The sequence below is a fragment of the Oncorhynchus nerka genome, linkage group LG23 (assembly GCF_034236695.1).
Source record: "Oncorhynchus nerka isolate Pitt River linkage group LG23, Oner_Uvic_2.0, whole genome shotgun sequence".
In the NCBI taxonomy this organism is placed as follows: Eukaryota; Metazoa; Chordata; class Actinopteri; order Salmoniformes; family Salmonidae; genus Oncorhynchus; species Oncorhynchus nerka.
In genome coordinates this window covers 40812574-40825010 of record NC_088418.1, presented here as the reverse complement: position 1 = coordinate 40825010, position 12437 = coordinate 40812574, and the positions used below count along the sequence as shown (strand labels likewise).

Here is a 12437-nt window from a genome sequence, read left to right as displayed (position 1 = left end):
TTTCATAACAATTGGTAAACAGTTTTTGGACACCGATTATATTGCATTCCACTAGGCTACTGCGTGGAAGGCTGACCATCCGTTACGCGAGAGCAGCAAGGAGCCAAGGTAAGTTGCTAGCTAGCATTAAACTTAACTTATAAACAATCAATCTTCACATAATCACTAGTTAACTACATGTAGTTGATGATATTACTAGGTTATCTAGCTTGTCCTGCGTTGCATATAATCAATGGGGTGCCTGTTAATTTATCATCGAATCACAGCATACTTCGCCAAACGGGTGATGATTTAACAAAGGAGCATTTGCGAAAAAAACACAATCGTTGCACGAATAGGTCACGCCCTGGTCGAAGTATATTTTGTGTTTATCTTCATGTATTGGGTCAGGCCAGGGTGTGGCATGGGGTTTTTGTATTGTGGTGTGTTTTGTCTTGGGCTTTTGGTATTGGGATTGTAGCTTAGTGGGGTATCTAGCTAAGTTTATGGCTGTCTGGAGTGGTTCTCAATCAGAGGCAGGTGTTTATCGTTGTCTCTGATTGGGAACCATATTTAGGCAGCAACAGTTTGGGCCGCCTGGCTCGTTGCGAACTATTTGCCAGAATTTTACATAATTATGACATAACATTGAAGGTTGTGCAATGTAACAGCAGTATTTAAATGTAGGGTTGCCACCCGTTTTGATAACATACGGAACTGTTCCATATTTCACTGAAAGAATAAACGTTTTGTTTTTCGAAATTAGTTTCCGGATTAGACCATTTTAATGACAAAGGCTCGTATTTCTGTGATAATTATATCATAATTAAGTCTATGATTTGATAGAGCAGTCTGACTGAGCGGTGGTAGGCAGCAGTAGGCTCGTAAGCATTAATTCGAACTTTACTGCGTTTGCCAGCAGCTCTTAGCAATGCTTGATCACAGTCTATCAACTCCTGAGATTAGGCTGGCAATACTAAAGTGCCTATTAGAACATCCAATAGTCAAAGGTATTTGAAATACAAATGGTATAGAGAGATAGTTGACGCGTCATAATTCCTATAATAACTGCAACCTAATATTTCTTTACTGGGAATATTGAACCACCAGCTTTCATATGTTCTCATGTTCTGAGCAAGGAACTTATTAAACGTTAGCTTTTTTACATGGCACATATTGCACTTTTACTTTATTCTCCAACACTGTTTTTGCATTATTTCAACCAATTTGAGCATGTTTCATTATTTATTTGAGACTAAATTAATTTAATCTATTATATACAGTGGGGCAAAAAAAGTATTTAGTCAGCCACCAATTGTGCAAGTTCTCCCACTTAAAAAGATGAGGCCTGTAATTTATCATAGGTACACTTCAACTATGACAGACAAAATGAGAAAAAAAATCCAGAAAATCACATTGTAGGATCTTTAATGAATTTATTTGCAAATTATGGTGAAAAATAAGTATTTGGTCAATAACAAAAGTTTATCTCAATACTTTGCCAACAAAGGGTATATAACAATGACAGAGGTCAAACGTTTTCTGTAAGTCTTCACAAGGTTTTCACACACTGTTGCTGGTATTTTGGGGCTGTTGCTGGGCAACACAGACTGGGCAACACAGACTTTCAACTCCCTCCAAAGATTTTCTATGGGGTTGAGATCTGGAGACTGGCTAGGCCACTCCAGGACCTTGAAATGCTTCTTACGAAGCCACTCCTTCGTTGCCCGGGCGGTGTGTTTGGGATCATTGTCATGCTGAAAGGGGCAGCGGGATTTTGTATAAGCATCCATATTAGTGTCCTGCTCCTTTAAAGCGACAGCTCTAGTTTTTTAGCATGATGCGAATGTTGCTTTTAATCCATGGCTTCTGGTTGGGATATGTACGTACGGTCACTGTGGTAATGAGGTCGTCAATGCATTTGTAGCATCCGTGTCATCTGACCACTTCCTTATTGAGTGTTTTTTGCTTGTAAGCAGGAATCGGGAGGATAGAATTCTGGTCAGATTTCCAAATGGAGGGCGAGGTAGAGCTTTTTATGCGTCTCTGTGTGGAGTAAAGGTGATCTAGAGTTTTTTTCTCTCTATATGCACATGTGACATACTGGTTGAAATGAGGTAAAACGGATTTAAGTTTGCCTGCATTAAAGTCCCCGGCCACTAGGAGCAGCGCTTCTGGATGAGCATTTATTTGTTTGCTTATGGCCTTTATACAGTTTGTTGAGTGCGGTCTAACGGCCAGCATTGGTTCAGAGCACATGCCCATTGATTGCGTTATGAACAGAGGAACACTGCATTAGCCATGACAAAATACATAGAATTGCTTGAAATAAGTTCGATATTCTAAAATATTTCACACAAAAATAAGACCCCAAAATATTTTTCAGGAGGAGAAGAAAATAATTTTCAGACTGAAAAAGTAGTTATATTGGAATTGTGCCTGTTCACACACACATCTGCCCTCTCATTGGCTAGAATGGTCCCACCTGATTTCTCTTCCTCCCACTGCCTTCCATCTTTTGAGGACATGTATTTTCATTGTAAGAGCAGTCACTCGACTATCTTGTTAGTATAATAGATCATCTTTGGTTTCATCAACAAACAAAAAAAGGATTATCTTCAACCTAGACTCGAACAGATCAAATCAAAGTTTTTGTCATGTGCGCCGAATACAACAGGTGTTCACTTTACAGTGAAATGCTTACTTGCGGGCTCTAACCAATAGTGCAAAAAAGATACCCCCTTCAATCAATGGGGAAATACAAGGTAATCATTTACATTTTTACAGCTTTGCCTTAACATTTTGATTGTTAAACATTGTTACTTTTGATCAGTAAATACACAAACATAAAGAGTTATAACAACGGGAAGCACAGCAAAAGCTTTCGTGACGCACCAATTACCAGCGCTCCCAACTCATACTCCTAATACATGTTCCTTCCTTTACAGGTGATCAGCAACAATTGAGGACATCTCTAACCCACATTGTTATTAATAAATGCATGTGCTTATCATAAACTGTAAATCCTCTTCAGTGTCTGGTTATTCATAATATCTTTAGCTCAAGTGATGGAGGACATGGGACGATAATCACAAGGCCATACACAGAAAAATGCCTTCCCTCACACAGTGACAGGCATGGACAGGCACCCAGGCATTCCAACAAAGGAGAGATGGGTGGATAAACCCATACAGACCAAATAATACGCACCCACAGACAGGAGGGAAAGGAATATGTAATGAAGCACCAGAAGAGGGAGAATGAGTGTGTTTGTGTGTCTAGAGATGCTGTTGTACGATAGTGGCATTTAGGTCTGGTTTCACAAACCAAGTGTGTAAGGTAATAACTATGATACTAAAAGTACCTATTTGAAATAATAAGGAAAGTAGGCTCCATATTTCATCAAAAATGTTTGCATTATAGACTTAGCAATGTACAAATCATCCATTTTTGTTTTTGAGATAATGTTGTAGGTCTGAGTGAGTGAGCGTATGACATCCACTCTGCCTGAAGCATGGGCAAATGAACAATGGCATATTTGAGATCTCTCGCTCTCTGTCTGTGTGGTATGTCTGTAGTGTGTGTGTGTGTGTGTGTATCACTCATCTCTCGATCTGTGTTATGTCCGTAGTGTGGTGAAGGAAGAGATTTCGGATGATGCTGCCAAACTACCTTGTTTCAATGGGAGAGTTGTGTCATGGGTAAGATGCTGACTCTCACCTTTCGTCTACTGACTGTGTTGCATGGCACTTTGTCCACCCGGTCAGCAGTAACCTCAATACTTCTCACTTGTGTCAATGATTACAGACAACGCTCAATACAGAATTTAGTTCTTTATCAAGAATAATAACTTGGATCTTGTTTTCACTGATGTGGTCCCGCTGTTTGTTTTGACAGCATGCTAGTTTGGTGGTAGGTGAGCAAGCATGATGTTTGCTTGTGTGAATAGGTCCGTTTTTCGACTTTGTTTCTGTTGCCCCCCCCCCCCCCCCTTCTCTAGCTGGTATCCTCAGACAGTCTCCTTGCGGAGCCCCCTCGTCCCCCGGTGGAGGTCTGTACGGAGCCCTCTCCCCCCCCTTCCCCCCTGCCTCCCCTACCGGTGGAGAGGACAGGGGGCATCGGAGACTCCAGACCCCCGTCATTCCAGTAGGTTGAAGCCCTACAGCATTGCCTGATCCCCACACACACACACACACACACACGGCTGGGAGTTAAGTAAATGCAATAAAAAAGTGGAAGCTCCAGTGAATGATCTAATGATTGAATGGAATGGTACAGTGGATTGGGATTGTGAGAAGAACATTTCAGAGGGAGAACAGGAAAAATGCTGACTACTTTCATCAGGATGCCTTTACGATATGTCAAAAGAGGAAACAGTCATGGAGTTGTTTTTCCATTAATGACAATGGCATTCTAAAACATCCTCCACATTCTCATCCCCCTTGTTCTCCCCCCTCATTCTTCCTCCAGTCCCAATGTGGCGGGTAGTGTTGAGAACCTGGATGAGTGTACTGAGACAGAGTCAGTGGTGTCATTCAGAAGGGAGAAGCCCAGACGGAGGGAAAGCATGGAGCAGCATGGTCAGTAACTGTTTGAGTGGTCCAGTTGGTAAGAAAATTGCGTGAACGCCAAGGTCCTAGGTTCAATTCCTGCAGGCATTACATAAATTTTTAGGATGTGTATGTGACTAAGTCTCTCTGGATAAGAGCGTCTGCTAAATGACTAAAAAGTTTAATTGTACGGCATCCCGAGTGGCGCAGTAGTCTAAGGCACTGCATCGCTGTGCCACTAAGAGATCCTGGTTCGAGTCCAGGCCCTGTTTCTGCCATCTGCAACCTGGAGACCCATGGGGCGGCGCACAATTGGCCTAACGTTGTCTGGGTTAGGGGAGGGTTTGGCCGGCAGGGATGTTTTTGTCCCATCGGGCATTAGCGACTTCGGTGGCAGGCCGGGCGCAATGCGCGCTGACACGGTCGCCAGGTGTACGGTGTTTCCTCCGACACACTGGTGTGGCTGGCTTCTGGGTTAAGTGGGCATTGTGTCAAGAAGCAGTGCAGCTTGGCTGAGCTGTGTTTCGGAGGACGCACGGCTCTTGACTTTCACCTCTCCCGGGTCCGTACGGGAGTTGTAGCGATGGCACAAGACTGTAACTACCAATTGGATACCATGAAATTTGGGACAAAAAGGGGCAAAAAAAAAACGTTAATTGTATTGTCGCTTTGGCAAAGTGGCATATAAGTGATATGCTCTAGTCTAGGTACTAAAGGAGTAATGTTTGGACGATGCTCGTTTCCCCCATGATCGTCCTTGTCTCTGTTGCCCCTCTGCTTTCCAAAGGGCCGCGGATGAACGGTCAGAGCCGTCGGGAGCGACACCTGGCAGGCTACGAGAGTGCCTCCACCATCATGAGCAGCGAGCTGGACACCACCAGCTTCTGTGACTCGGACGATGACACCATGAGCAGGTCAGTCACACACACACAGAGCATGGGCCGTCAACCACGATTTGTTTAATAACTTGAACTTATTTGGCCCAGCATCACCACTTTGCCTATATCATTTATATAAATGGTTAACAAAACAAGCCCTAAAATAGAGCCTATGTGATATCCAGGAACCTAGATTTTTTTTTTACTGTTTCACATTGACACTGAGTTGTGTTTGAGATATAGTTGCTGAGCCAATTACAGGCTTCCTTAGGGAAGGGTTAACGCCTCCATTCTCCATTCCCCTCTCAGGTTCAGCAGCACCACAGAACAGAGCACAGCCTCTAGGCTACTGAAGCGCCACCGCAGACGCCGGAAGCAGCGTCCCACCAGGCTGGAGAGGGTACTGCAGCTACTGCTTTTAATATATAATATTTATCTAGGAACACACAGTAATTCTGAGAACATAAGACTATACGATAGTTACATGTTATGGATATGAAATATGTAGGACCCTGCAGTTGGGGCCAGTTTGTGTTTCAGTATACAGTACCAGTCAAAGGTTTGGACACCTACTCATTCCATAGTTTTTCTTTATTTTGACATTGTAGAATTATAGTGAAGACAAACTATGAAATAACACATATGTAGTAACCAAAAAAAGTGTTAAACAAATCAAAACATTTTATATTTCAGATTTGTCAAAGTAACCACCCTTTGCCTTGATGACAGCTTTGCACACTCTTGGCATTCTCTCAACCAGCTTCACCTGGAATGCTTTTCCAACAGTCTTGCAGGAGTTCCCGCATAAGCTGAGCACTTGTTGGCTGCTTTTCCTTTACTCTGCGGTCCAACTCATCTCAATTGGGTTGAGGTCGGGTAATTGTGGAGGCCAGGTCATCTGATGCAGCACTACATCACTCTCCTTGGTCAAATAGCCGTTACACAGCCTGGAGGTGTGTTTTGGGTTATTGTCCCGTTGAAAAATAAATGATAGTCCCACTAAGTGCAAACCAGATGGAATGGAGTATTGCTGCAGAATGCTGTGTTAGCCATGCTGGTTAAGTGTGCCTTGAATTCTAAATAAATCACAGACAGTGTCACCAGCAAAGCACCACCACAACATCACACCACCTCCTCCATGCTTCGCGGTGGGAACCACACATGCGGAGATCATCCGTTCACCACCTCTGCGTCTCCCAAATACACGGCGGTTGGAACCAAAAACCTCAAATTTGGACTCATCACACCAAAGGACAGATATCCACCAGTTTAATTGCTTGTGGTCTCTTCCTCGCATTGGTGTCCTTTAGTAGTGGTTTCTTTGCAGCAATTTGACCATGATGGCCTGATTCACGCAGTCTCCTCTGAACAGTTGATGTGTCTGTTACTTGAACTCTGTGAAGCATTTTATTTGGGCTGCAATTTCTGAGGCTGGCAATTCTGGGTCTCCCTTTCCTGTGGTGGTCCTCATAAGAACCAGCTTCATCATAGCACTTGGTTTTTGTGACTGCACTCGAAGGAACTTTCAACGTTATTGAAATATTCCACATTGACTGACCTTCATGTGTTAATGATGCACTGTCGTTTCCCTTTGCTTACTTGAGCTGTTCTTGCCATAATATGGACTTGGTCTTTTACCAAATAGGGCTGACTTCTGTATACCACCCCTACCTTGTCACAACACAACCGATTGGCTCAAAGGCAGTAAGAAGGAAAGAAATTCCACAAATGAACTCTTCAGTTGACTACCTCATGAAGCTGGTTGAGAGAATGCCGAGAGTGTGCAAAGGTGTCATCGAGGGAAAGGATGATTACTTTGAAGAATCTAAAATATAAAGTATGTTTTGATTTCACACTTCTTTGGTTATTACTTGATTCCAAATGTGTTATTTCATAGTTTTGATGTCTTCACTATTATTCTACAATGTAGAAAATAAAGAAAAACCCTGGAATGAGTAGGTGTGTAAACTTTTGACTGGTACTGTACATTTTAAAACCATAACAGATTTCACAACATATTAGGTGTTGATGGTGTACAGGCTATTAAATGGATTTATTAGACTTTTAAAATGTGGACCTTTCATCAGCAGCTTGCATGTGTGGAACCCCTTTATAATAATTAACGGTCAATTACCGTGACCAGCAGTTATTTGCATGACAATTACCAGCTGACAAAATTTGTGTCGACAGCTTTCCACAGCGATGCTGGCCCATGTTGGCTCCAATGCTTCCCCCAGTGTCAAGTTGGCTGAATGGTCCACCACCCAAAGGACATTGTTGATACACACGGGAAACTGTTGCGTGTGAAAAAAACAGCAGAGCTGCAGTTAAACATAAACCGGTGCGCCTAGCACCTACTACCATACCCTGTTCAAAGACATTTAAATAGTTTTGTCTTGTCCATTCACTCTCTGAATGGCACACATACACAATCCATGTCTCAACTGTCTCAAGGCTTAAAAATACTTATTTAACCTGTCTCCTCTTTTATCTACACTGATTGAAGTGGATTTAACAAGTGACATCAATAAGGGATCATAGCTTTCACTTGGATTCACCTGGTCAGTCTGTCATGGAACGGGCAGGTGTCCTTAAAATGTTGTATGCTCGGTGTATGTGATGTAATCGTACGCATTTTTTGTTTTGCTGTGTTTCAGGCGTCTTCGTTCAGCAGTGTGACAGACTCCACCATGTCCCTTAACATCATCACTGTTACACTCAACATGGGTGAGTGCCCCCTTCAATTGCTCCCCTCCTTTTCGCTTCTATCTTATTCCTTTCTTCTCACTCCTATCACCTCACGCTCTTTCATTGCCTTATCTCTACATAAGGCTCACGTGCTAGCTTATCTGTAAGGTTTCGTTTTTCTTATCTGAAATAAAATGGAATAGGATAAAAAAAGACTGTTAGCTGATGTACGGTTTCTCCCGTGCAGATAAATACAACTTCTTGGGCATCAGTATCGTGGGTCAGAGCAACGAGAGGGGTGATGGGGGTATCTACATCGGCTCCATTATGAAGGGAGGGGCTGTGGCTGCTGATGGGCGGATCGAACCAGGAGACATGCTGCTACAGGTGACACACACACAATAAGTTGTCTCTTAGAGCTGGAAAGCTCTTTGTTTAAGGTCTATCCTCTCATGTTGCTTCATCTCAGGTGAACGACATCAACTTTGAGAACATGAGTAATGACGATGCTGTCCGTGTGCTGAGAGAGATTGTACATAAACCTGGGTAAGGCATCTCTTTCCTATATGCAAACTTTCAGTCTGTGTCTTGTTCTACAATTTGAAGTTGGAAGTTTACATACACTTAGTCATTAAAACTCGTTTTAAGCGTACAGTCCATAACACAATACAAAAAGGAAAGTCTATATACAGTGTGTGCAAATGGCGTGAGGAGATAAGGCAATAAATAGGCCATAGTAGCGAAGTAATTACAATTTAGCAGATTAACACTGGAGTGATAGATGAGCAGATGATGATGTGCAAGTAGTGATACTGGTGTGCAAAAGAGCAGAAAAGTAAATAAAAACAATATGGGGATGAGGTAGGTAGATTGGGTGGGCTATTTACAGATGGTCTATGTACAGCTGCAGCGATTGGTTAGCTGCCCTCCTTTCGGAAAAGCTGACCACGACTCCATTTTGTTGCTCCTAGCCTATAGACTGAAACTAAAACCGGAAGCACCCACGCTCAGGTCTGTTCAACGCTGGTCCGACCAATCGGATTCCACGCTTCAAGATTGCTTCGATCACGTGGACATGTTCCACATACGCTGATTCGGTGAGCGAGTTTTTTAGCTAGTGCATCGGTGATGTTGTACCCACAGCATCTATTAAAACATTCCCCAACCAGAAACTGTGGATTGATGGCAGCATTCACGCAAAACTGAAAGCGCGGACCACTGCTTTTAATCATGGCAAGGTGACCGGAAACATGACCGAATACAAACAGTGTAGCCATTCCCTCCACAAGGCAATCAAACAAGCTAAGCGTCAGTATAGAGACAAAGTGGAGTTGTAATTCAACGGCTCAGACACGAGAGGTATGTGGCAGGGTCTACAGTCAATCACGGACTACAAAAGAAAAACCAGCTCCGTCGCCGACCACGATGTCTTGCTCCCTCGCTTTGAGGACAATACAGTGCCACTGACACGGCCAGCTACCAAAACCTGCGGGCTCTCCTTCACTGCAGCCAACATGAGTTAAACGTGTTAACCCTCGCAAGGCTGCAGGCCCAGACGGCATCCCCGGCTGCGTCCTCAGAGCATGTGCAGACCAGCTGGCTGGTGTGTTTATGGACATAATCAACTTTATCCCAGTCTGCTGTTCCCACATGCTTCAAGAGGGCCAGCATTGTTCCTGTTCCCAAGAAAGATAAGGTAACTGAGCTAAATGACTACCGTCCCGTAGCACTCACTTCCGTCATAATGAAGTGCTTTGAGAGACTAGTCAAGGACCATATCACCTCCACCCTACTTGACACCCTAGACCCACTCCAATTAGCTTACTGCCCCAATAGGTCCACAAACGAAGCAATCACACTGCCCTAACCCATCTGGACAAGAGGAATACCTATGTAAGAATGCTGTTAATCGACTACAGCTCAGCATTTAACACCATAGTACCTTCCAAACTTGTCATTAAGACCCTGGGTCTCAACCCCGCCCTGGACTTCCTGACGGGCCCGCCCCCAGGTGGTGAGGATAGGAAACATCTCCACCCTGCTGATCCTCAACACTGGGGCCCCACAAGGGTGTGTTCTCAGCCCTCTCCTGTACTCCCTGTTCACCCACGACTGTTTGGCCACGCATGCCTCCAACTCAATCATCAAGTTTGCGGACGACACAACAGTGGTAGGCTTGATTACCAACAACAAGACGGCCTACAGGGAGGAGGTGAGGGCCCTTGGAGTGTGGTGTCAGGAAAATAACCTCACACTCAATGTCAACAAAACAAAAAAGATGATTGTGGACTTCAGGAAACAGCAGAGGGAGCAGCCCCCTATCCACATTGACGGGACAGTAGTGGAGAGGGTAGTGTAAGTTAAGTTCCTCGGCGTACACATCACTGACAAACTGAAATGGTCAACCCACATAGACAGCGTGGTGAAGAAGGCGCAGCAGCGCCTCCTCAACCTCAGGAGGCTGAAGAAATGTGGCTTGTCACGAAAAGCACTCACAAACTTTTACAGATGCACAATCGAGAGCATCCTGTCGGGCTATATCACCGCCTGGTACGGCAACTGCTCCGCCCATAACCGTAAGGCTCTCCAGAGGGTAGTGAGGTCTGCACAACGCATCACCGGGGCCAAACTACCTGCCCTCGAGGACACCTACACCAACCGATGTCACAGGAAGGCCAAAAAGATCATCAAGGACAACAACCACCCGAGCCACTGCCTGTTCACCCCGCTATCATCCAGAAGGCGAGGTCAGTACAGGTGCATCAAAGCAGGGACTGAGAGACTGAAAAACAGCTTCCATCTCAAGGCCATCAGACTGTTAAACAGCCACCACTAACATTGAGTGGCTGCTGCCAACATACTAACTCAACTCTAGCCACTTTAATAATGGAAAAATTGATGTCATAAAGGTATCACTAGCCACTTTAAACAATACCACTTAATATAATGTTTACATATCCCACATGACTCATCTCATATGTATATACTGTACTCTATACCATCTACTGCATCTTGCCTATGCCGTTCGGCCATCACTCATTCATATATTTTTATGTACATATTCTTTCCTTTACACTTGTGTGTATAAGTTAGTTGTGGTGAAATTGTTAGGTTAGATTACTTGTTAGATATTACTGCATGGTCGGAACTAGAAGCACAAGCATTTCGCTACACTCGCATTAACATATGCTAACCATGTGTATGTGACAAATAAAATTTTGATTTGCTCAGATAGCTGATGTTTAAAGTTAGTGAGGGAAATAGAAGTCTCCAGCTTCAACGATTTTTGCAATTCATTCCAGTCACTTGCAGCAGAGAACTGGAAGGAAAGGCGGCCAAAGGATATGTTGGCTTTGGGGATGACCAGTGAGATATACCTGCTGGAGCACGTGCTACGGGTGGGTGTTATCGTGACCAGTGAGCTGTGAGCTGAGAAGGCGGAGCTTTACCAAGCATAGACTTATAGATGACCTGGAGCCAGTGGGTCTGGCGACGAATATGTAGCGAGGGCCAGCCGACTAGAGCATACACGTCGCAGTGGTATAAGGTGATTTGGTGACAAAACGGATGGCACTGTGATAGACTGCATCCAGTTTGCAGAATAGAGTATTGGAAGCCATCTTGTAGATGACATAGCCGATGTCAAGGATCGGTAGGATGGTGAGTTTTACTAGGGTAAGTTTGGCAGCGTGAGTGAAGGAGGCCAAGACCTCAGAAAAGACCTTCACAAGTCTGGTTCATCCTTGGGAGCAATTTCTAAACGCCTGAAGGTACAAAGAAGGGACTGCTCCAAAACTGCCATAAAAAAGCCAGACTACGGTTTGCAACTGCACATGGGGACAAAGATTGTACTTTTTGGAGAAATGTCCTCTGGTCTGATGAAACAAAAATATAACTGTTTGGCCATGACCATCGTTATGTTTGGAGGAAAAAGGGGGATGCTTGCAAGATGAAAAACACCATCCCAACCGTGAAGCACGGGGGTGGCAGCATCGTGTTGTGGGGGTGCTTTGCTGCAGGAGGGACTGGTGCACTTCACAAAATAGATGGCATCATGAGAGGGAAAATGATGTGGATATATTGAAGCAACATCTCAAGACATCAGTCAGGAAGTTAAAGCTTGGTCGCAAGTGGGTCTTCCAAATGGACACTGACCCCAAGCATACTTCCAAAGTTGTGGCAAAATGGCTTATGGACAACAAAGTCAAGGTATTGGAGTGGCCATCACAAAGCCCTTACCTTAATCTCGTAGAAAAATGGGCCAAAATTCACTCAACTTATTGTGGGAAGCTTGTGGAAGGCTACCCAAAACGTTTGACCCAAGTTAAACAATTTAAAGGCA

At 44.0% G+C, this 12437-nt stretch overlaps 1 protein-coding gene across 2 annotated transcripts in view; it reads left to right on the top strand.

Moving 5' to 3' along the window:
* LOC115106837 (segment polarity protein dishevelled homolog DVL-2-like) overlaps positions 1-12437 on the top strand; it is a 34434-nt gene that overhangs the window by 12454 nt on the left and 9543 nt on the right. For both annotated transcript variants that reach the window (XM_029629975.2, XM_029629974.2), the window contains exons 2-9: positions 3611-3680; positions 3980-4125; positions 4450-4559; positions 5317-5443; positions 5717-5807; positions 8065-8134; positions 8343-8482; positions 8565-8641. In XM_029629975.2, coding sequence (XP_029485835.1) covers positions 3611-3680; positions 3980-4125; positions 4450-4559; positions 5317-5443; positions 5717-5807; positions 8065-8134; positions 8343-8482; positions 8565-8641 — 831 coding nt within the window. The remainder of the gene's footprint in view (positions 1-3610; positions 3681-3979; positions 4126-4449; positions 4560-5316; positions 5444-5716; positions 5808-8064; positions 8135-8342; positions 8483-8564; positions 8642-12437) is intronic.